The 26,122-nt window shown below is 35.5% G+C and overlaps 1 protein-coding gene across 7 annotated transcripts in view; it reads right to left on the reverse strand.

Moving 5' to 3' along the window:
• Positions 1 to 26,122, reverse strand: part of LOC150094164 (tight junction protein ZO-3-like) — a 528,478-nt gene that overhangs the window by 39,512 nt on the left and 462,844 nt on the right. For 5 of the 7 annotated variants that reach the window (XM_090411771.1, XM_090411769.1, XM_090411767.1 and 2 more), the window contains exons 25-26: positions 23,072 to 23,185; positions 1,554 to 1,663 (exon numbers count right to left, since the gene is read on the reverse strand). In XM_090411771.1, coding sequence (XP_090267897.1) covers positions 1,554 to 1,663; positions 23,072 to 23,185 — 224 coding nt within the window. The remainder of the gene's footprint in view (positions 1 to 1,553; positions 1,664 to 23,071; positions 23,186 to 26,122) is intronic. The other 2 variants (XM_090411766.1, XM_090411770.1) reach the window with 2 other exon arrangements.

A 26,122-nucleotide genomic window follows, 5' to 3' on the forward strand; every position in this document is an offset into this window, starting at 1 on the left:
AGTTTTCTTCATACCACTGAAAGTGTTACTGAACCAATCCAAAAGTCAAGACTAGCCTCATGGAAGACAAAAAACAATCACCTTACAGATTGAGTTGTACCATCTGAAAGTCTTCCACAAGGCCACAGAGAAAATTTGACTTCTGGAAAGCTTTAAATAGGCTGCAATGTGGTGATGGAAGATCCAAGGATAATGTAAAAAAAGTGGGGACTCTCGTGAATCATCCCTGCGTGAGGGGAGCAAACTATGGCTCAACTCTTGAATTGTAGGTTATGTCCGTTTAGTTGTACAATGGACAATTTGATTAATGCGACACCTAATGCTTGTGATTGGACCAAATTCTGGGCAGCAAAAATTTAATGGACCTTCTAGTACTCTTTTTACTTAGTGTATTTATGATGTAAATTGTGTTGTTTTTCTTTTTAATTCTAATATATAATCAACTGAACCTCCGTAGCTCAGTGGTATAGACGAAGCCTTTTGGGCAGAAAGACCTGGGTTCGAATCCCGTCAGTGATGTGAGAAACCTTTATCTGGCCTCTTTCAATGAAAGGTGAGTTAACCAGTCTCATACGGAGATGGGGGGGGGGAGTTTCCACCTGGAAACTTGGGTTTTTCGTACCCCAGAACAGGTAAACCAGCCCGGTGAACACGTGCATCTATAGACATAGGGCTAATACCGTGTCCTCGAGTTACAGTTGCGAGTCCAAGAATACTTGGAAGGGTGTGGGCTCTTAAGTGTCTATTAGGACCACTGATAGAATAGATATAAATTTACAAAAAAAAATGTATTATATTTCTATGTATTTGAACTATGTTGCTTCTGACACTATTTTACTTCTGAATAAAGCAAAATCATGACTGTGGGTATGCTGTCTGATACTGCTTTTCTCAAACAATCCCTGACCACTTCCCATGCACTACTGACATTCTTTACTTCTCAAGCCAAGGCACTGCTTCAAAATGCCTCCTAAGTCTGTCATAATTACCACTTTTAAAGTTCAACATAACTGTTTCTTGACAAAGAATTCTACATGTTCAGCAATCTCCCAGAACAAGACAGCATGGTCACTCTCCTTGACTGGAGGTAGAGTGTCTACCTTGGTTATAGATACATCTTCTGATGCTATTACCAGATCCAGCACTCTCAAAGACCTAGTCAATTACATGCTGTTTCAGCTAATTATCCCTTAGTAACTGTATAAATTCAACTTCCATCTTGCCAAGACCCTTTCCTTCCTCCAATCAATGTCCCCATAGTTGAAGTTCAGTTCCCATAATAATAAGTAAAATTATGACTGTGGGTATGATGTCTGATACTGCTTTTCTCAAACAATCCCTGACCACTTGATTATGTACAGCCCACTGCAAGCCAGTGGGCTGTACATAATATGAATCCACCTTCAATAGATGGTAAACCTATCCTACTTTATCTTACAGAAAGTAGGTTAGCAATGATAATAAAATAATGACTGTAGATAAATTATTATTTATAAATTGAAAATGATGTACTGAATTTTACAAATGGACAAATATTTTTTTTTCTTTCTTACCAGCCTTCCATTTGGCCTTTCAAGAGAATGTGATTTATTAGAACCTGTATTAATATAATCTGGAGTAACACCTGGTGGGAACTCTCTGTGTTGGGAGTTCTCTGCACCTGCTCAAAGGAAACAAAGAAAAAAAAATTGCTTATGCTAATAACATAAGTACATATATTAAATATGTTCTTATGGTAAGAAAATCTATGTGAAAAGCATAAAATAACATAAAACTAACTAGTAAAATTTTGCAAAATTATGCTATACATCAGTATCATTATCATCTTTTATTCATCTGTAGGATGAGAATCTGTGTTCTTTTTTCACAAGATTCTAACCTTGCTTTTTTCATCTAGTCTGTTATTGTAAATTTCAGCCACCCATCTTAAATCATCTCAATAATAAAAAAAAAAAAAATCTTTTAGCCCACCCATAGTACTAATGCACTACAGGTTTACAAATAAACCTTTCATGGTTGGGGATCACATAAAAAAAAAAAAAAAAAAAACTGCTGTGCAACTTGTAGAAGGGAGGTAAGCATAATAGAATTAAAGATGAAAGAATCAGGTGTACCAAGTGTTGCTTGGGTTAGATGTCAATAAGGCTGTTGGGATGGATGACATATTGTCATGTATTTTTAAAGAACATGCAAAAGAGCTAGTGATGCCCTTGACCTGATTATTTAATGAAAGGCTTGCGGTGGGGAGAAGGTCCGTAAGGAGTAGAATGAAGACAAAATAGTACTTCTCTACAAGCAGGGTTCTAGGACTGAAGTTTCTGTCTTGTTTTAGCAATCTGTATACATTTTATACAGATCATTTCCTGCAGCCGACATTGGCAGCGACCACAACATGGTCATCGCAACTGTGAATATGAAAATGAGGGAAAGATTACCTACAAAATCAACTCGTAAAAGATATAATATTGAAAAATTAAAAGATCCCCAAATAAATACGCTATATAAATCCAAATTAAAACAAATTTTTGACACAAACTTCAAGAAATATAATAGTATCGAATCTAAAACCAAATACTTCTCACAAAAGATAACTGAGACAGCTGAAGAAATCCTTGGATACAAAAGGAAAATAAATAAACCATGGATAACCAAAAATATTTTGGACCTATGCGATGAAAGAAGATATTTGAAATCTCATATTAATAGTGGTGATAATAGAGAACAGTATAAAAATATTACTAAGATTATTAAAAAAGAAATCAAACATGCTATAAACTTATGGATATTGGATGAATGCAAAAATATAGAAGAGGACTTAAATAAAAATAATTCTAAAAGTGCTTTTCAAATTATCAATAAGTTAACCAAACCTTTTACTGCAATTAAATGGAGCATAGAAGATGAAGATGGAACTCCTATCACAGATAACCATAAAATAGTTGATAGATGGAAATGTTACACAACCAAGTTTTTTCAAAAGGACCCTCACAACTGACCGATGATATTTTGGACGGAATTTTGCCAGGAGGTTTGGAGGAAGGAGATTACCCGATATTAAAAGAAGAAGTTATTGCAGCAGTTAGCTCCTCAAAAATAGGAAAATCACTAGGAAGTGATGGTGTCACACTGGAACTAATACACAAAGGAGGTGACATCATCATAGGCACCTTGCTAAATTTATTCCAGGACGTATGGAACACAGAGACTTGGCCTTCTGTTTGGTGGACTTCTGTCCTTGTACCTATTCCTAAAAAGGGAAACAGCAATAAATGTAGCAACTATAGAACAATAAGCCTTATTAGTCATCCAAGCAAAATCCTGTTAAAAATACTATTGTCAAGAATCGAAAAGAAAATAGAAAGCAGACTATCAGATGAACAAGCAGGTTTCCAGAAGTACAATTGACCATATTTTTACAATACACATACTAGGCAAAAAATACACAGAACATAACAAAATAATCTGTCACAACTTCTTAGACCTTCAAAAAGCTTTTGACTCAATATGGCACGAGGCATTATGGAAAATTTTAAAACATTATGGTATTGACAACAAAATCATTAGGATTATTAAATCTCTTTATTCCTCATCTGATATGAGAATTTAAATTAAAAATTACAGCAGTGAACCGTTCCGGGCAGAACGGGGGGGGGGGGGGTAAGACAGGGATGCATCTTGTCCCCTCTTCTTTTTAATTGTTTTCTGGAATATGTCATAGATGAAGCTCTTTATGAATATGACACTGGAATAATAGTTGGCGGACTAAGAATAAATAACTTGTGTTTCGCTGATAATATCGATCTTCTGGCAGAAAGTGAAGAAGAATTACAAGAGATAACCAACCGTGTTTTCAGAACATTAAAAAAATATGGATTATACATAAACCTACAAAAAACAAAAACAATAATAACCTCAAAATCAGACATCGAATTCTTAAAGATAGAAATTGGCAATAAACAAATTGAGAAAGTAAAGAAGTTCACTTATCTAAGAAGCACGTTGAGTCAAGATGGTCATTCAAAACCGACATTAAATACCGAATTGCTAAGGCAACCGTGGCCCTACAGAAGTTAAAACCATTGTGGGGAGATAACAGAATAGCAATCACAACCAGACTAAGACTAATTGACACCATGGTGAATTCTGTCCTCTTGTATGGTTGTGAGGGCTGGACTTTATTGAAGGAAGATGAGAGGAGACTCCTGTCTTTCGAAATGAAAACTTACAGAAGACTTTTGAGAATTCCCTATACTGCTCAGAAACCAATGAAAATGTCCGAAAACTGATTGATTCAATAGATGGGAGAAAAGGGGAAAATATTCTGACAGTCATCAGAAGAAGACAGATGAAATGGTTCGGACACATGGAGAGGGCTAATGGCATTCCAACCGGGATCAAGGGTTAGGGGCCGACCTTGATTAAAATGGACTGATAACATCAAAAAATGGACAAATTCCTCCCTTTCTCAACTGACATCAAGAACAAGAGACTGAGACAACTGGAGGAGGCTAGCAAAGACTATCACCTACCAGCTATGAATGACCCAACAGTTCATTTAGGACTATGGGAGAAGAAAGATACATTTTATGATAAGGTGACAAATGCAGTGGATAAGGGAGATTAGTATATACTGATTTTCTTGGAATTTGCAAAGGCAATTGATAGATGACCACATGACAGATTGGTGTATAAACTGCAGAAGATGAACTTTCTGCAAGATACCAGCAAGTTGTGTATAATGGAGCAGTGTCTCAGAAAAGGAAAGTGACCAGTGGCATGCCTCAGGGTTCTGCTCAACTTATTTGTTAATGATATTTCATATGGATTGACTAGGGATCTTCAAATGTTTTCTGAAGAGGCAAAGTTATGCAGAATTATCAGGAGTATTGCTGATATTAATTCATTAGAGGAAGATCTGAACAGACTTTTAGCTTGGATAGATAAGTGTGGTTATAGTGTTAATATTAATAAATGCAAGGTGTTACACTTTGGGGTACAGAGATATAAGGCTATGTACTGCATTGGTCAAGCTGTACTTTAGGAAGTGGATGATATTCATGATCTTGGGGTGATGGTAGACAGTGAACTAAAGTCCTGAGGGCACATTGCGAGTGCTGAAAAGACTGCACATCATATTGCTGATGTGCAGGCAGGATAAAAAGTACATTGACATGTAGGGATAAGGAGGTGATGGTGCCTCTATATATAAGGCACTGATCTGATACATGGACTGTTGTGCTCAAATTTGGTTGCCTACTTTTCATTGTGATGTGGAAACAACACTGCAAGGTCCAAAGACAGGAAAAAAACGAATGGCCCAAAATGATATCTGTACTCTGGAGTGTTGGTTATGCAGATTGATTGAGAGAAAGTGGATTACAGAGTTTGGTGGATAGGAGGAAAGAGAAGTATAGACTTATGCAGAACTTCCAAGTTCATCATGATAAACATGTTGTTAGTTGAGTGGGCCTCCCACAAACGGTCTATTAATCCCATTAAGGTTACCAAAATAAAAAATAATATAAGCATTTATAAACTGTGTAAAAATAATAGTTCTTTTTACAGAACAAGAATGGTAAGATTTGTAATGTAGTTAATTCCCAATATTAGTTGGTTTATGGTTATTGTTATCATCATTAGATCTCTATAACATCAAAATATTCATTACAGGAGATTTATAATCTCATGCCTTAAAGCCATTCATAGTTTCTACATTCACCACACTCTCAGGCTATGCATTACACTCACCAACCATTTTCCTCACTCCTTTACTCAAGCTCACTTTATGGAGATTCCAAGAATGGCTTCTTGTTCTGCCACTGTCTACCTCTACTTCATGAAAAATTTCCTCCAAATTAATCTGGTAACAATCTCCTCACCAACTTATAAGTCTGTCTTCATATTCCATATTCCCCACCAAACATTCTTAGTAAATTCTCTGGATCCTCTCTATGATATCTTCATCCCCTTGAAAACTGGGCAACCAGATCTGTGCACAGCAGTCCATACACAGCCTGATCAAGGCCTTACACATGGAACAATAATCTCTTTGTTTCTACATGTCAAGGTTCTCCTCATCATTGCCATAATCCATTGCGATGTTCTCACAATTTTAGCAAATGCGACCCCTAAACTTCCAAATTTTTGTCCACCATTCTCCCCATTAATTGTATACTTTGTATCTCATCTTTGTATACGAAATTTCAAGACATTAAACTTTACAATATTAAACTGGTGGCTGCACTTACTTCTTCACAACTTTGCATCATCTGGAAACAGCACCATATCTCCAGTTATGCTTGTCCCAATATCATTAACATGAAATAATAATGGTCCCAAAACAGACCCATTTGGCACACTGTTAGTGATCTGCTTTTGGAATATTCCCCCCATCCATACAAAGTCCACTCAGACCTATATGACAGCAAATCACCTATTCTAGTCACCAGTTTCTTATCCAATCACATCTATTCTAATTTAGTAACTAGATCATTGAAAACGAATGGAATAATATAAAAGAAATTATTACATCAGCAGCATATGAAAGTCTAGAAACACAGAAAAACAATCATAAAAATAAAAAAATTACATATATGGGACAATGAAAGAAAAATAAAAAGGTGGCCTTGGAAAGATGGTTAAGTAGCAAAATACAAGATGAAACTGAATATAAAAAAAGATGAGCAATAGCCATAAGATAAACCAGAAAGAGACACAGAGAAACATGGGGGGAAAATTTGTATCATATATATAGGAAATTATATATACAAAATAAGACCCAATTTGTATAAAATACTAATAATATAAAAGCACATGAATGTAGATATAAAAGAAACTGCAAATATAAATTGTGAAATAGATTTAAAACAATTTTTGGATTACTTTACAGATCTTCGGCCAGATAATACTAGCATAAAAAAAAACATACCAAAAACTTACAAAATGCTTTAAATGATATAATAACAATGAAAGACTTATAGGACAACCTAAGTAAAAATAAAAAATGGTAAATCAGCAGGTGAAGATGGGATAAACTCTGTACTGTATAAATTTGCTGGGTAAAAAAAAATAAATTAAAATAAATACTGGAATACAAGTATAGTAATACCTATATTTAAAAAGGGGGATAAAACAAAATCTGCTAATTACAGAGGTATTAGTTTATGGAATACATGTTAAAAATATATAGCAGAATACTTGATGAAAAATTAAAAATATACAGTGAAAAAAATATTGGAATGTCAAAATGGATTTAGAAAAGGATGCTCTACAATGGATGCAGTTTTTTGTTTAAAACTACTCATAGAGAAAAGAAGATAATTTAATTTAGAAACTCATCTTTTGTTTATAGATTATGAAAAAACATTTGACAAAGTAAAAGGTTATATACTGTTTGATATATATGACAAACAATAAATATACCTAATATTTTACTACATACAATATTGAATATACACAAAGATAATGAATTAAAAATAAATTAAAAAATGTCTGAAAAGCAATTTATAAACCAAGGGGTAAGACAGGGATGCCCTCTGTCTCCAACACTTTTCAATATTTATATTAATGAAATATTAATACAGCAGAACACCTTAAGCAATCTGGGTATAGAAATTTCCCAGAATAACAAAATAAATATGCTATTATTTGCACATGATCAGGTAATATCAGATAAGGAATACAATTTACAAAGAGAAATAAATGATTTAAACATTATAGTAGAACAGTCTGGAATGAAAATATCCATAGATAAAACTAAATGGCATTTTGTGGACAAAGTGCAGTTAGAAGTAAAACAGTTATTAACACCCCAACTGGCCAGGAAGTATACATATATCCAAATAAATCTGGATATGATTCTGTAACACCTAAGAAGTGCAAGTTGGTCTCACTATTTCATCCACCTTGGCCGGTAGAGAGGTTAATAATAAAATAATAGAACAGATAAACACTTTCAGCAGGGGATTGATTACCTTGGATATGAAATATCATATGAAGGAGAAAAAAACATAAAATTAAACACTTCAAAATTTTTACAGATTATAGGTCTGATAAATATAGATTATAGGTCTGACACGCTTGAAAATATACAATACTTTAGGAGTGCCCACATTATTATATGACAGAAAAATTTGAGCAATAAACAAACAAGATGAACAAAGAATAAAAACAAGTGAAATGAGTTCATAAGAAGAACTGCAAAATATACATTATTAGACAAAAAAGGAATGAAGATATTTTAAGAGAACTAAAAATAAAATCAATAGAAGAAAGAAAAAACTAAACAATTACATACAAAATTGCATAGAATATGTAAACTAAATGGCCAACAACGAATAACCCAAACAAATAATAAAATATAAACCTATTGAAAAGAGAAGGCTGAGTAGACCTCAAAATAGGATATTAGATGGATAACGAGACTGGAACAAAACCAATATGGTCTATGTATTCAAGATACCAAGTAATTTTATCTAAACTTGGTTTTAATCCTATTTCCAAAGTAAGCAAACAGACAAGAAAGCCAAGTTCGTGCCTTCACATAGTGCAAGTTGAGACAACTCGTGGTAAAGGTGGGTAAAGCTCTGATCACTTTCCTTAGTGTTTTTCCCTTAATGTAAGGCACATCTCCTTGCGGAGATGTATGATGCTAAACATTAAAGACAATGGTCACTACCCATACCGGTTTCGACCTTTATTGAGGTCTCGTCAGTGGGAGCTAGACCTGAAAACGCTAATGAAGTAATGCAGAGCTCATTATCATTATGTATTTTACCTAAACAAGTTGCCACAAGGTGCTTTGACCTTATATATAAAATTTCAGGATGAGAGATAGATGTAGAAAGTTTTTTAACTTGGGTATATTATGTATTCAAGAAACCAAGTAATTTTATTGCAACTTGTTTAGGTAAAATACATAATGAGCTCTACATTACTTTATCCTTAACATTTTCAGATCCTCCCACTGAAAGACCTCAATAAAGGTCGAAACTGGTATGGGTAGCGCCCATTGCCTTTAATGTTTAGCATCATACATCTCCGCAAGGGGATGTGCTTTACATTAAGGGAAAAACACTAAGAAAGTGATCAGAGCTTTATCACGAGTTGCCTCGACTGGCACTACCAAGAGTTGCCTTGGACTTGCACTACGTGCAGGCGCAAACTTGATTGTCTGTTTGCTTACTTGGGAAATAGGATTAAAACCAAGTTTATATAAAATTACTTGGTCTTGAATACATAATATACCCAAGTTAAAAAACTTTCTACATCTATCTCTCATTCTGAGATTTTATTTATAAGGTCAAAGCACCTTGTGCAACTTGTTTAGGTAAAATACATAATGAGCTCTGCATTACTTCATCCTTAGCATTTTCAGGTCTGGCTCCCACTGATGAGACCTCAATAAAGGTAGAAACCAGTTGGAAGTTGGGTGATGAATGCAAATGTTGTAGCCTGTGAAGTTAACTGAGGCACGGCTGTTGCTGTTACCCTTGCAAATGAGCTGCTCTGATTGGTGGTGGGGGAGCCTGCCACGGTGTAGAGCCAACTAAATTTCTGACTTTCTGATCCTGCGGGTCGCTCATTATTGGGTGATCTGGGGAATTTTACAAGTTTTTGGAAAGGTAACCCCGCACTTAAATAAAGGGAAACTGGTATGGGTAGTGACCCATTGCCTTTAATGTTTAGCATCATACATCTCCGCAAGGGGATGTGATTTACATTAAGGGAAAAACACTAAGGAAAGTGATCAGATCTTTACCCACCTTTACTAAGAGTTGCCTTGGACTTGCACTATGTGCAGGTGCAAACTTGACTTTCTTGTCTGTTTGCTTACTTGGGAAATAGGATTAAAACCAAGTTTATATAAAATTACTCGGTATCTTGAATACATAATATACCCAAGTTAAAAAACTTTCTACAATATGGTCTATATCCATAATTAGCATTATGATGATGATTGTTTGTAAAGCAATCTATCAAAGACCTGTGAAAAATCCAAGAATACAACTATATATGCATCTCCAGTGAATTTATCACCTTGTTGCAGAACATAAGTAGATCGCTAAAGCATGAACAGCCGTTAACAAATCCATACTGACCATCATAAAGAATATGATGCCCTCTAGGCAGATGAGACCACAATATAGTACAGATCTCTTCTCTGATGGAGGAACATACACACACCTGCTTGACATCCACATGTTGTATGGCATTACCAGGAAGCCAAGTGGGATGATCTTCTCAACTTCTACACCTCATTTCCTTGGTCAGATTACTGTTTCCAGCTACCTGAGCAAAAGCTATGTGCAGAAAAAATCATGGAAATAATTTTCATAGAAAAAACACCCCACCCTAAAAATTCTCATCTCCTATCTAAGTCTTGGTTCTCGGACGAGTGTGCCAAGTCTGTGCAAAAGTCAGGCATGCTGCAACTGGCTTGCATCCAAAACTCCATTTTTCTATACAGCCTATACCAAAGCCCGGAATAGCTGCAAGAAAATTATTACTATATTGAAAAATGATTCTGAGAGAACTAAAAGCAGGAAACTTGCATCCTGCCCAAATAGCAGCCATGCCTTCTGGGCTCTAGCCAAAGCTAATGGCCATAACTTCTGCTTAGCATTACTCCCACCACTATTACACCTAGATGGTACTATAACATCATCACTAACAGAAACAGCCAACCTCCTGGCTTCCTACTTCTCCTCCAATTCTTGCATAGCTGATCATGTTAAATGTCACCCAATCATTCCAAATACTCAATGCCACATTTGACTTTTCAGTAAAAAGAGATCAGAAAAATTTTGGTCAAGCTGCATGCCAAAAAATCTTCTGGTCCTGATAACATCCCTCCAATTATTTTAGTTGACTCCCACTTTATGCTGCCTATTTACACTTTCTTATTCCACTGGTATCTATCCTGCAGTTTGGAAATTAGCTCATATACAACCTTTTCCTAAAAAGGGTGACAACTGCTGTCCTTCTCTCATCTCAATTCTTTCTAAAGTAACGAAAAGAACCATCAACAGCCAACTCCTATGCTACTTTGAAGACTCTCTCATCTAATAAATGACAGATGGTATGGATTCCATCACTGTCAATCAACAGGGTACCTACTAACCTACAATCACCCATCACTGGACTAACACCATGGAAATGTTTGGCAAATATCGAGTGATTGCTCCTGATATCTGCAAGGCTTTTGCCTGAATTTGTCACAATGGTCTATTAATAAAACTCCCATCATTTGGTCTGCCTTCTGCAATTGGATAGCTAGCTTTTTGGCTGATTGCTCACTGCAAGTGATAATGGATGGCTCCTTATCTTCTATTTATGCAACTACTGCTGGGATCCCACAAGCCTCTGTTCTCTTGCTCATCCTCCTCCTCTTATATATAAACAATCTACCCCAGCTGGCTGCCAATCCAGTATACAGTTTTGCTAATGACAGCACAGTGCACTCCTCTTTTTTGTTTGACAAGCCCCACAAAGCACCAATCATCACAACCTCCAGAACTCTAACCTCTACTACCTTAAGTTCTGATTTTTAAAAAACATTCATCAATGCAGTTTGGATAACATTATCAACTTCAACACCAGCAAAACAGTTCTGCATTATTTCCCACAAAAAAGAATCCTGTTCTTCCAATCTTACCCTTGGCAATACTCAAATCTCTATTCAAGATGAGTTTTACATTCAGAATAATTCTAATACATCAGAATAACTCTAATCCTCAAATCTCTCTTGGCACAAACATATCACAAATATTGTCTCCTATGCATCCAAAGAATTAGGCTTTCTCTTTTGCTCAAGGCATTACTTTAACTCCAAACGGCTATGAACCTTATACAAATCACAAATCTGCCTGACCACATATCTGGGGTAGTGTCCCTAAGAGTTCCCTAAAAATACTGGCTTCTATACAGAAAAGACAGTTAAATTGATTGACAACCCCAAGCTCACTCACTAATACATTCAACTCACTTTTGCACAAGTGTTCAAGTCTCCACAGCCTGCATTTTCTATAAATACTTCTATGGCCTGTTATTCATTAGAATTGGCATCAAGAATTTCTCCACTCTCTTGCAAATCCATCCAAACACATGCAGCAGCTAACGAACACCCTCACAGTTCAACCCGAAACCCACAGAATAAATTTCTCTGCTTCTTCATTTTCCATTCCACTGCTGTCCTCTAAAACAGTCTTCCACTATATGTGTTTCCCAAGGAATACAATCCATGGCTTTTCAAATCAAATGCAAATAAGTTCCTTATTGCCCAATCATTGCACCACCATACTATAAGTTAACCAACCTCTCAAGGATTGGTTGTTCATAAAATATATATAGTAAAACAAATAAATTCATTTAGGTCTACAACTCATGTAGGACCAAAAAAATTCATTTCAATCCTACATGAGTAGGGCTAAGGAACAATTCCATTTGTTCCTCACAGTCCATCCTTCATTTGCAACTTTTCCACACCCGCTCCTGTCTGCTCACCTTTATAGTCATTTACCACCTGCATGGAAGAGCAGGAGAGTAAGAAGGAGAGATTGAAGAGGTGGTTATGAATGGGAAAGTGAGTGGTATGAGTATAGAAAATGAGAGAATGGGTGTGCAAGAAGAGCAGGAAAATGGGGAGGCTCAGGGTGGACAGGGGTACACAGCATGAGAAAGGTGGATGCTCCAAGAGGAGGTGAGAGTATGTGTAGACAGGAAAGGAATGGGATGACCTGGGATCCAGGGGAAATGGTTGGAATTGAAGGGGGTTCTAAAATGAAGAAGCAGAATGGGAAATGATCGCAGTCGAGCATGGAGAGATCACATTGAGTGAGTGGTATCAGTGGAACTAGCTGTAGATCCAGAAATGAGCTGTTGTATTCGTATACAAATGCTAGAAGTATAAGAAAAAAGGCAGATGAAATGGTTGCACTAATTGCATCTGTTCACCCAAAGATTGTCAGAATAAGTGAGACGTGGTTGGAAGAGGATGACATCCTGACAGGAATAGAGATCAAGGTGTATGAGGTGTTTCGTGAGGATAGGAGGGATAAAAAAGGGGGGGGGAGTGCTATTGATGATAGAGAAAGAGTTACATCCATACAGGGTAGAGATGTAGGAGAGAAAGAGTGCCAGTGGTTTGAGGCAGTATGGTGTGAGATAGAGGTGAATGGAATCAAATACTTGGTGGGATGCTATTATAGACCAGATAATGTGGATGGTGGTGATAGTGAAATGTATAGTCAAATGAGCCAAGCAAATAAGAAAAGGATGATCATTATGGGTGATTTTAATTATGGCAATATAGACTGGAATGATGAGATAGCAACTGGAAGTAAAGAATATTAGTTTCTTGAGTTTTTGAGGGATAACAACCTCAGACAGTATGCAACAGAGGGCACACAAGGATTAAGGGTCTTGGATTTGACACCTCATTTATAATTACATCCTCATCAGAGGATGTAATTATAAATGAGGTGTCATATCATCCACCAATTGGTGAGAGTGAATGTGAGGTGATTACCTCGATGGTTGCCAGTAGTGCGAGGACCCCTGTGAGAAAAGGGTATATGTGGAACTAAAAGGGGGGGGGGGGTGATTATGAAGAGCTCAGGAGACAGCTTGCAGGTGTAGCATGGAATCAGGAGTTAGCTGGAAAAGAAATCAATGCAGCTTGGGGGGATTTTCAAAAACTAAATGTATTTCCAAGGGTGAGAAGGTTAAATAAGGTTGGTGTGAGATGGATGAATAAAGAGAATAAGCATGCGATACAGAGAAAAAGGGCATTGTGGAGGCAGCATAAGAGAAGTGGAAATAACCAATTCCATGAGGTCTACAAAGACCAGACAAGGAGGGTGACTTGGTTGGTAAGGGTAGCTAAAGAGAGGTATGAACAGCAGTTAGCTAATGAAGCCAAAAAGAATCCTAGGGAGTCTTTCGATATGTAGCCAGCAAAAGAAAGAATAATTATGGAAGGATGACATTCATTGGAGAAAATGGTATAGAGACAGCTGTTGCGGAATGTGTGGTGGAGATACTTAATGAGCAGTTCATAAAGATCTTTCAATCTTGTGAATGTAACTTCATGGAGAGATTGAGAGCAGTTGATGATGGGGAGAAGAGACTGACTGTAAGTGAGCAAGAGGTGTATGGGGAGTTGAGTAAACCAGATGTTAATAAGGCTGTGGGACTTGATAATATATCACCATGTATTCTGAAGGAATGTGCCAGGGAGTTTAAACCTGCCTTGACATATTTTTTAATACGAATCTTGCACTCGGTGAAGTTGCTATGATGATAGAGAAAGAGTTACATCCATACAGGGATGTAACTCTTTCTCTATCATCATAGCGGATGTAACAGGAAGAAGGGAAAGATCGTGCCACTTCAAAAAGGAGGTGATCGAACTCGAGCATCAAACTATAGGCCTATCTGTGTGTCAGGCAGAAGCATAGTTAGAGGGGGGGGCAGTCCACCCCGGGCGGGACTTTGAACATTTTTGAACTTTTGTGGTTAATTCTAAAATACAGTCTAGAGAACTCAGTTCCGACTATTGCAATACTACTGTGAATTTTCCTTACAACTGCTGAAGTGTTGCTCGTTGTGAGAGGAGTCTTTTCTAAATAAAATTTATTAAGAATTACATACATTACTATTAAATATTACAATGTCATCGACAATTTTGCTAACAGAAAAACAAGAAAAATAAAATTTTAGAATGTTGAAATTATAACGTTTTAATTCAAAATTAAACATAGTGTTTTTAATTTATTTCCCTATACGTCGTTTTGACTTTCTGTAGTATTTTTGGTGTGTATTGAAAACTCAGGTACTGCCCCAGGCGGCAAAAGCTATAGCTACACCACTGATGTCAGGTGTTGTGGTTAAGCTGTTGGAGAAGCTAGTGAAAACTAGGATACAAGTTGGGTTGACAACAATGGTATTATCTTTGATGGACAGCATGGATTTGCTAAAGGGAGGTCATGTTTTGGTTATTTACTTATTACAATAAAATGCCTGCTTCACAGTAATATACTTGGATTTCGCAAAGGCTTTTGATAAAGTACCTCATGATAAGTTGACAGTCAAACTAGAGTAGATCGGATTGGATATTAGATTAATGCAGTGGATTGGAGACTGGCTATCTGATAGGTATCAACAAGTTGTGTATGAAGGAGCGATATCCAGGAAAAGGAAAGTCACTAGTGGAGTGCCTCAGGGGTCTGTTTTAGGGCCATTACTGTTTAACTTGTATATTAATGATATTGGTGAAGATTTGGAAGAGATGTTCAGTTGTTTGCAGATGATGCAAAGATGGGACAAACCATGAAGAGTAGTGAAGATGTTGTGGCCTTACAAGAAGACTTGAATAAATTAGTGATTGGGCACAGAAATGGGGATGCGAGTTCAATGTTGCAAAATGTAAGGTTTTAAAATTTGGAAAACGAAGATGGAATGCAGAATTTATGCTTGGTGAGGATATATTGTTGGAGGTAGAGGAAATAAGAGATCTGGGGGTGATAGTGGATAATGATCTAAAATTTACGGGACACATCGCCAAAATTGTGAAGACAACACAAAGGCTTCTGGAAATGATCCGGAGGACACTGACGTGTAGAAGTAGGGAGATTCTTGTTCCGTTATATAAGGCTTTGATTAGGCCACACATGGACTATTGTGCCCAGATTTGGTCACTGGGTTTTCAGAAGGATGAAGAGATGTTGGAAAGGGTCAAAGGAGACTGACTAAGGTAGTTTCTGACCTCTGGAATGTTGAGTATGAGGAAAGATCGAGAAGATGTAATTTGCAGAGTCTGATGGAGAGGAGGAAGAGGGGAGATATGATAGAGATCTACAAGTTGGTAAAGGGGTGTTATAGGATCTGCTGGAGAGGTTCTGCAGAAAATAGTGGGAGATCAGGGGAGAACCAGAGGTCATCCCTGGAGGCAGGTTTTTTTCGTGTAGAGTTGTAAATGATTGGAATGCCTTGCCTGAGAATGTGGTTTCTGCAAGGAGTTTGAGTGTTAGGTTGAGCTGTGTGTATGATAAAAAGACCTCCCAGATTAGTCTTTGACTCCATGAGGTCTTGCGGTAGTAATAATAATAATAGATCTCCTTGACTCAACTACTCTCCATGTATCCCATAGATGCATTCACTACTGCTTCCAGAATCCACTTGCTTTACACTAGGTCTCCCTAATGATCCAACTTCCCATTTCTCTGTCTGGCATACATTTCAGTTCTCACATTCTCATCTCCCACATTACTCTCCTCTCCATTTGCGAACATTTCAATGTCACCTGTTCAACTCTACTACTCATTCTACATCACCTCTAACTTTGTCTAATTCCTTGTTTACATCACTCATTACATTTCCTTCTAGTAGCGGTTTCTCCAGTTGGTTCACACAAAATCCATTCATATTAATCAATCTCTTTTATACAATTCCTTTGTTCCTGAATACATTCTATATGTCAACAAACCCCATCCATTTCTCCTCAGACATCTCGGCTAGCATACTACGTATGATCATGACTTACATACTATTCATATCAACTCATCATTGTCATACCTGGACAACATGCTATCTTCCTTCCTACCACTGTGTTCTTTCACTCTCCTAAATAATCTCCTTATATCCCTCCTTGCATCCACCCTATGTCCAGCCAAATCATTCATTCCTATCACCACCACTAATTTCTTTGTATGATTAATTCTCATATCAAAAACTTTAATCACCCTATTCATCCTTTCTCTCCTGGAAAACAAAGCTTGTGCACCTTATCATCTACCACACCTTTAATAACAGAATCTCCATGCAGCACTAATTGTCATTCACCACTTATTTTTCTCTACTGTCGTTCATTTTATTTGTTTGCACTCTTCTATTTACCTTTACTAAATGTCTAATCTCATTCTGCATATGCATCATCATATTTCTCATCTTAATTATCTCATTCTTCAACTCATGCATTCCAGTAACTGTGCTCTCTTTCTTACTAGCAATTACAATCCCATTTGCTCTTCCATATTCTCTGCACTCACTCTTCTGGCTCATGTCCTGAGTCTTACACATCCCAATGCCTTCTGCCTTTTATCTAATATTCACTCCTCACTGTTAACTCCATTAGCCCTTTGAAGTACTTCAAAATATCACACTTTCTGCAGCTCCGTACCCTCTCACTTCTCTTGTTCAATTCCCCCCCCCCCAACAACTACTCTGGGCAACAAACCACCTTCAAAAAAAAATAAATAATAATAATTAAACCATTACCATTCAATTTTCGTACTGCATATCTGGATGTCCTTGTTCTCACTGCAATTTTTCTTCCTTTACTGTAAGCTGTATTTCACAAAAATCATACCCAAACCTACTAACAATCTCAACAATTTCTAAGCATTCAGTCTCAACTAAGGCTAATAAATAAATTTGACTGAAATGTATATAAATTAGACATAATTATTATGTCTTAATTTAAATATAAATTAGACTCAGTATTAGGCATGGATATATACAATGTGCTATGAGGAAATGATAATTGGAAAACTCAGGTGACAGCTTGGGACAAAAGCATCAATGAAACTAGCTGAAAGAGATATCAATAATGCCAAGGAGATGATTAAGAAATAACAGTAGCATCAATCTATATCAGAGGTTAGGATTATAAATACGATAGGTATAAAATAGACGAATCTGTAAAAAAAAAGTATTATGGAAGCACTATAAAGTGAGAGACGATGATCGGTTACACAAGGAGTATAAAAAAAGCAGTGGGAAAGCTAAGGTAGGAAATTTGCTAATGAAACGGAAATTTCTTGATGTGAATGCTTAGTTATCACTGGAACAGATCACTTGATGTTCACTTTCTTCTATTTTTCCATTTATTTCATATCTTCTTCTTATGATGCTATCTTCTATTGAAGGTCAGTCACCATCTTGGCGAACAAACTGCGTTCTTGCGTTAATCGGAGCATTTGTGCTGCTCTTTCCTGTCCATGTCTTGATGTTGTTAAACCATGATATTCTTTTTCTTCCTATAGTTCCTTTGCCATCAATTCTTCCTACCAAAATAGTTTGTAGAAGTTGGTATTTGCTGTTTCTCATGATGTGGCCAAGATATGATGTTTTTTGTTTCTTGATTATTCATACAAGATCTTTAGCTTTGCCAATGGATTTCATATAAGTACAGTAATTTTGGTAATCTGTTACTGTCTATTCAATTACATGTTCTACCCATTTTTATTTAAATTTATTTATGTAGTAATGTATTGCTTTTCAATTCAGAGACTAAAATATCTTCCTTTGTTTTGTGACCCCCACATGATATGTCCAGCTGTTTACTACACTATGAATTCATTTTCCATCTGTTTTTGATATGTTGCTTCTATATCATATAATATGGTTGGTTTAGATAGGATGCCATATGGTTTCAGTATGTTTTTGTACTAGGGATGGTCTAAATATTGTTATAATGCTATTTTTCTAAACAAAATTTGATAATGAAAAAGATATCTTAAAATATTTTACTATCTGTCACTTATTTCACTTCTTACTGGGTTTTCTCTTTTGAAAGCAATTATTTTGAATTTTTCAAAATAATTGAAAAATTCAAAATAATCAGATAGGTTCATATCATACTATTCTGAGATGAGATTTAATTTACATATTTTAGTGATATTTAAATAATCATTTTGAGGTAAATTATACTAGACAAGAAACTATATTCTTGTTTAAATCCTTTACCCAAACATGAGCATAAAGTATCTTCATGATTAGGCTACTTATATATAAAAAGCTGTTGACTTCACATTGCTAAGGCTGTTGTACACAACTTCAGTCCTTTATGTGCTTGTTTTTTTAATTAGTCTTTTTCTCCAACTCTTGTAGAGATACTCAAGGCAAATCATTTCTTACAATACCACAATCTGCTCACAGTATGTCTACTCTGATCTTTTTCCACATCAGAAAATTCTCATTGGTCTTGATACTAATAAATCTCCTGGTCCAGATGGTATTCCTTCAATTGTGCTCAAAATTTGTGCTCTAGAATTAACACCCATTCTATATCATCTATGTCAGCTGTCATACACATCTGGTATCTACCCAGCAGCATGAAAGCCTGTCCCTTTTCAAGGACAGGCAGATCATGCTGCTATCCAATAGCCCTCATCTCGATACAATGGAAAGAGTAATGAATAACCACCATTTTCACTATCTAGAGGCTAATCAGGTTAATCAGTGATCATCAATATGGTTTCTGCCAATCTCATTCTACAGTAGCAATTCTTCTCGTTCACAATCTGTGGACATGAACCATGGAAAGATTTGGAGAAACTTGTGATTGTTTTTGTTATTTACAAAGCATTTGATCATGTTTGGTGTCAAAGCCTTTTCAACAAGCTACCATCTTATAGTCTACCTCCTACCATTGTGATTAGATTACCAGCACCCTCTCTGGTTGTTTACTGTGTACCATGGGATGGCTTCATCATCAGACATTTTTAAATCAATGTTTCATAGGGTTCAGTATCCCCCCCCCACACACATCCATGCTCCTCTTCCTACACATCACTAACTTTCTCTAACTCCAAATCCTAATCATAATATTGCTGATGAAGCTCATGTATAGGCACTGTGGAACTGCAGCATCCCCAATTTTTCTCGATATATAAATATATTTATTAATTTATTTATATTTGCTTGTAATATTTATCATCAACAATCCTATATAATTCTCTTATTTAGATTATTTTTTGTATAAAAAATAATAAAAATCCATCCTGTAGCACTTAGGAGGGTGAAGGATGCTAGCAGCACTGTGTTTACCATAGTGTCATATTGCTACGCACGCAAGCATATGCACGACGAACAGTGCTCTATTAGCATAATGGAGCACTGTTCGTCGTGCAGTTCCATTGTTGTTTATATGCAGTTTGCACCAGTAGTAGTGTGTTTGTAGTGTTTATCGTGTTTACTCTATAAACACAATATATCCCATGATCAACAAAGAAAAACTTGAAACTGAACTTTGAGTATTCTACAGTAGACCCAACATGCATGATTATTGTAAATTAATTGACTTGTTAAAATTTATAACAGAAAATAATTTAGATTGTGTTCTTAGTGAAATTACTGTATTGATAAAAATTCTCTTGACAATTCCTATGACTACATCAGAGCCTGAACGCTGTTTTTCAACATTAAAGAGAATAAAAACATTTCTGAAGAGCACTATGAATCAGGATAGGTTAAATGCACTTGCAATGATTTCAACAGAGAAAAAATTCTTCAACAGTCACACAAACATCAAGGAAAAAGTTATTGACCTTTTAGCTCGAAACAAAACAAGAAGAATGGATTTTATTTCTATTTAATTTATATTTATATTTATTTTTAAGTAATTTCGAATTATACTAAACCATATAATTTTATCGATAATAAACAATTTTTTTCATGAAACAAAACAAGAAGAATATATTTTATTTTTAAGTAATTTTGAATTATACCAAACTGTATAATTTTATCGATAATAAACAATGTTTTTTCATGTTTAATTTTTAAAAAAATTTTTATCATAATTTTGATATTTTATCCAAACACGTATACACTGCACTTAGAGTGTGTATGTATATTTCGAAAGTTGCAGCACCCCTACAATTTCAAACCACGAGCCCCGCCACTGCTGATGACAACAGTTTTCACTTCTCTTCTTCATTCAAGGATCTTGAAGTGTTTGAGTGTTGCAAGGTTCCCTTGCAACAAATAACCATAAATCATGATTTGATCAACATTCTCGTGTGAGGTGAAGATAATCTGGTCAATTTCAATGCTATCAAAACACAGTTCTGTCTTATTATCCTGAAGAAAATTCTACTTCCCTACCCTTATTTTTGATAAGGTTCTGATTTCCAGTGTTCTTCTGGTCAACTTGTAACACTTCATAAATCCCAAATCAGACTGACCTTGGAATATTCTTCTCACATCTGGGGGGGGATACTCAAAATGTCCTTATGAATTCTATTAGGTCACCTATTAGGCAGATTGTCCTCTGCCTAATAGGTGACTATTCACTCACAGACTACCTTTGGTTGTTCTTAAGCATTCTGTTTCTGCATTTTTTAAAATTTTTTTAATTGATACTTTCATGAGTATTGTGCTCTGCTGAAACTGGCTATTACCATTCATTTAATCATGCAAGAACATGAGCAGTCACCAGTCAATATCTGTATACACTTCAAATGTACTGAGCCCCAACTTCTTTTCTTCCTTCATTCCATCTGCCTCTGTTCTTTGGAAAAGTTTTTTCTATACTGTTTTTTCAAATGAATACAACCACAGCTTTTCAAGAAACCTATTAACAGATTTGATCTTTCTCCTTAACCACCCACCCATGCATGGTACCATTGTATTATAGTTTGTGACCTCTTTGTGTGTGTGTGTGTGGGGGGGGGGGGGTAAATATAAAAATCATCAATTGTTGCAACATCCCATAATGTATAGTATACTTCTTTTTTAAACCGTACATTGCTATGCATTACAGAAGATCACAATCCACACGAGTTTTAAGATTTACTGAGGTCTCATTGATGAAAGCTAGAACTGAGGAGAGTGCTGGATGATAGTGTGAAAATAGGTTTATCAGTCATTGCATTATTAGTCATCTTGTATTTTGTAAATCTTAACAATATAAATCAGTTTTTTAGAATAGGCCTCTATTCAAAATATCATCCAGCACTCACCTTAATAATGAAGAAAATCATCAATTGTCAACTTCTTCACCACCAAGAAGCTTACTAATTAATCAGTGACTACCTATATGTATTCTGTCATTTTAGATCCACAGCAAATCTCCTTGCCAATATTACTCATCTACAGACCTAAGATATGAAATAGTTTGGAGGAACTAAGACTGTTGCTCTAGACATTTTCAGAACACATTTGATCAATTCTTACGAAATTACCAACTTATAGTCCACCACTGACCCTTTGCAAGCAGATTGTCAATTTCCTCTCCAGTCATTCACAACCTGTCATGACAAATGACTTTCTTTCTTCAGATTTCCCTACCAATGCCAAAGTATCTCAGAGCTCTGTATTTTGGATATTATGAGATGCTTGTTTAGTAAAAATTACAATAAATTATCAACTTCTGTCATGAAAGGTACTTTTAAATATCAATAGTTTTTTATTGTAAACAATAGATATTCAACAGTCTCATTACCAAAGTAATGTCTATAAATTTTAAATAAAACCCACTGCAAATCTTTTATTGTTAAAAAAACTTTTTAAAAAACATTGAGAAGAAGAAATATTAGCCAAGAAAGCATTTCCTCCACATTAGTGGTTTACTATAGCATCCTAAGAATTTTTCTCCCCCTCCCCATTCTCTTATTTGGATTAGGATAAGATAGTGAATCTGATATTGATAGAATGTTACAGATAAGCTGAAGAAATTTAAAATAATCAGATATGAGATTCCCTCTCTATAGATCTATGTGTTGCTTACTATCTTACAGCATATCTACATTTGATCCAAATCATAGACACAGTACAAAGTTTTAATTGTATTCTTTCTTCACTTCTCTGAGCCATTCATATATTTTCGACAAGCAATGATTTCTTCCATTCATTCAAGTCAAAATCCTGTCTCTCCCCCCCCCCCCCATATATTCTCCACTTCCCTAAAATTTATACTATTGTTCATTTTTTTTTTATAACAAACTATTTTTCACATCAGAAGATTATTACAACTGTTTGATATGATCAAAAACATGCTGATGATTTGTAAAGAACCTCGACTAATTGTAAAAAACTACATTTTTTTTTTCATCAAATGCATATCTACATTTGATTGTTGCCCATGTAAATTATTCTCTTCATAAATTCTCTAAATATGCTACATATTTCAATCCAATACGCTGTAAAGAAATCACAATTTGTTAGTCAATGTGCTTTTGCAAAAATCATGCTTAAAATTTCTTCAGTTATAGAATTACCATTTAAAAAGGGTGAATGTGACATTTGTGATATATACTGTGATACATATTTATGTGAAAGAATTTATTACCAGTAGTTGCAAAAAACCTATCTTGAGCTCCACGGAAATGTGTAGGTTTACTAGTCCTGTCTACTCGAGGAGGCGGTTCTGGCTGAGGTGGTGATCTTGTTTTGGATAAATGATCTATGATAAATTTTTTAACAGAATTATTCTTCCTTGATGAAATATTCATACATTTTCAATGTTAAATGAAGATTTCAAGTAAGGAAAATTAATTAATAACAAATTTACTTATTTTAATGCCGCTTTATTATTCTTGTTTATTCATGACTAAAAATTATACTAAACAAAATCAATCACTTTGTATCAACACTTGCTTGAAACTTTATATCTACTGCTTATACTGTACTGTGTTGTCTGCAAGCTTATATATTTAATTATTATGTGACATTTCCAAGAAGTCCAAAGACTCATCGAGGGAAGGCATCTACTCTACAACTCTCCATCTCCACCACTCAATCTACCAACAACAGCGAACCAAATTATCTACACCAACATCATCTACTGACCACTAACACCACTATCACTAGTATTTCCACAGACAATCACAAACATCCATGCCCACGGTGAGATTCGAACCCACAGCCTTTTGGCTGGAGAGCAGATATGCTAACCACTTGGGCAATCAAGCTGGTGATTACTTAATTACCTGATCAACTTAATTACTTCATTACTTTATGTATTTTAATTAATAATGAAATGTACTTATATGCACTGCAAGTTTATGCAAGTTGCACAGTACAGGTCTTGATGTCTGATTCTCAGATTATTATTATTATTAATACCAGATCTCTATGGAGTCAAAAGACTGATTATGGATGGTACATACCATCACACAAAACTCATCAAACTGTACTTTAAAATCATTCAATGTGTCTGGATTCACCACACCATCAGGTAGTATATTACACTCACCAACCACTGTACATGCAAAGGACCTTTCCTCACTTCTCTGCACATTCCCTTAGTCTGTCTTCATATGCTACATTCTGAAGACCAGTTACCACCTTAGCCAATCTGTTCTGGACTCATTCTAATGTATCCTCAGACCATTAAAACCAGGTGAACAAATCTGTGATCAAGGGCTAATGCACAATGTAACTTGAGAACTTCAGGCCTTTGTCCATCACTACTCCCAGATCTCTTGTCTCCTTTATCTCCTTCAAAATTTCCCCACTAAGTGTATACTTTATATCCCATCACTGCCTATCAAATTTCAGAACTTTACATTTTGCCACACTGAATGGAAAGTTCCACTAAGTTGCCCACTCATACGACAATTCAAGTCCTCTTATAAGGGCACAGCATCTGCTTGACTTCATCATTCTCCCCAATTTTGCCTCCAAGCTCTTGACCTGACCCACACTCTGGTTGCTTTCATAACATTTTTGGAACACTGACTCTTTCTCACTACTTTTGTTTTCAAAACAAAGTCCATTCAATTTCAGTAAAGAATACATTTTGCAGACATTACATTACATTAAGTGCCTCAGGCTGAATTTCCTAAAAGAGGATGTATTGGGCATCACTGCTCTGTTTTGCGTTGGTGCCATGTGCCACACTATGAAACTTTAAGTACAAAATAGCATATTTAAAGACAAAATTAACCTAAATCTAATTAAAACCACAATATCTACTTCTAATTCGGCTTATAACAGATATCACTAGTTTTTTTTTAAAACAAACAATTTAACTTTCAGGAGCTTGTGCTAAACCAAGAAGAAAAAGTCTAATACTACTGCTGTGAAACTAGATATAGGAACAAAGGAAAAAATAAATATAAAATTAGTGAATGGAGTTAATGAATCAACAATTTCTACCATCAGAGATAATGATACTGAAAAAAAAAATTAAAGCATGTAAAAGTGCCATGCATATGAAAGCAGCTTGAGTTCTTGTTGTTACTGGACAGGATTAGGAAGTAAACAAAAGGATTCTAGCTTCATGTGTTGAGTATAAAAATAAAGGAATCATTCTCATTTCTACTTAAGAAAAAGCCTAAAACATTTGAGTCTTTAAAAAGTGATGATCCTGAGATTAACACATTTAACACTAGCACCAGATGGTCCAAAAATTCAATGCTCAATGTGGCAAAAAATTTGAATTTCATGAGCATATTTAAGTTCTGTAACTGATGACGAAAATTACAAATCCAGTCAGACTGGCTTATTTTAGATATGCAGGTCTAGCAAAACACTGGCTTTTTAGTGAAGAAGTGTGAAAGTTCCAAGGTTGACAAAGGATGCAAACACATATTATGAAGTTCATGGGGGGGGGGTAACTTTTCCCTATGAAAACAATAAATATGCAACAAACAATATTAGACACCTTCATTAATAAGAATGCTCTAAAGTCTTCTTGTCAAACATGAGGTGAAAATGAATCAGTGACTGTTTCTTATTACTTAGTGAGTGATTCTTATTACTTTCTACTGCTAATAATTTCATGTCAGGCTAAATTAAGAAATATTTATTTTTATTTATTCATTTTATGACAAATAGATAAGAAATCATAGAATATGGCAAGGATACTTAAGTTTTGTAGATCTGGAAAAGGAACATGACAAGGTGCCTAGAGAAAAGCTCCTCAAAATGCTACAATTATATGGGGGTAAATGGAACATTATGGAACAATACATAGTCTACATTTCAATTTGTATGTCAGCAGTTAGAATTGAAGGAAATACAGGAAGATGGTTTCATATGAAATATAAAATATAAATTATGAAAGATGGAACTGGGTCTGATATTAGAACTGGGGATGTCAAGCTTAGCTCTTTGCTTTATGCAAATAATGTACTCCTAAGCACATCCACAGTGCTAGTCTCCAGGATTCTCTAACTAAATTGAATAACAGCTGTAACAAATTTGGCATGAAAATCAGCAATAAAAAAGACCAAAACTCTGAAAATAAGCAGAAACACTGAACACATCAACTGCATTTTGCGCACAGGTTTTAGTGAAGATGGCAAGATAAATCTGGAAATAATACACCAGAATAAGTAAAGATGGTAATGTGAGTAGCCAGCTGAATAAATTTATATGGAATAAGAGAGAAATT

The sequence above is a fragment of the Typopeltis vanoorti genome, chromosome 22 (genome assembly GCF_054136105.1).
Source record: "Typopeltis vanoorti isolate ZY-2024b chromosome 22, IOZ_Tvanoo_1.0, whole genome shotgun sequence".
Taxonomy (NCBI): Eukaryota; Metazoa; Arthropoda; class Arachnida; order Uropygi; family Thelyphonidae; genus Typopeltis; species Typopeltis vanoorti.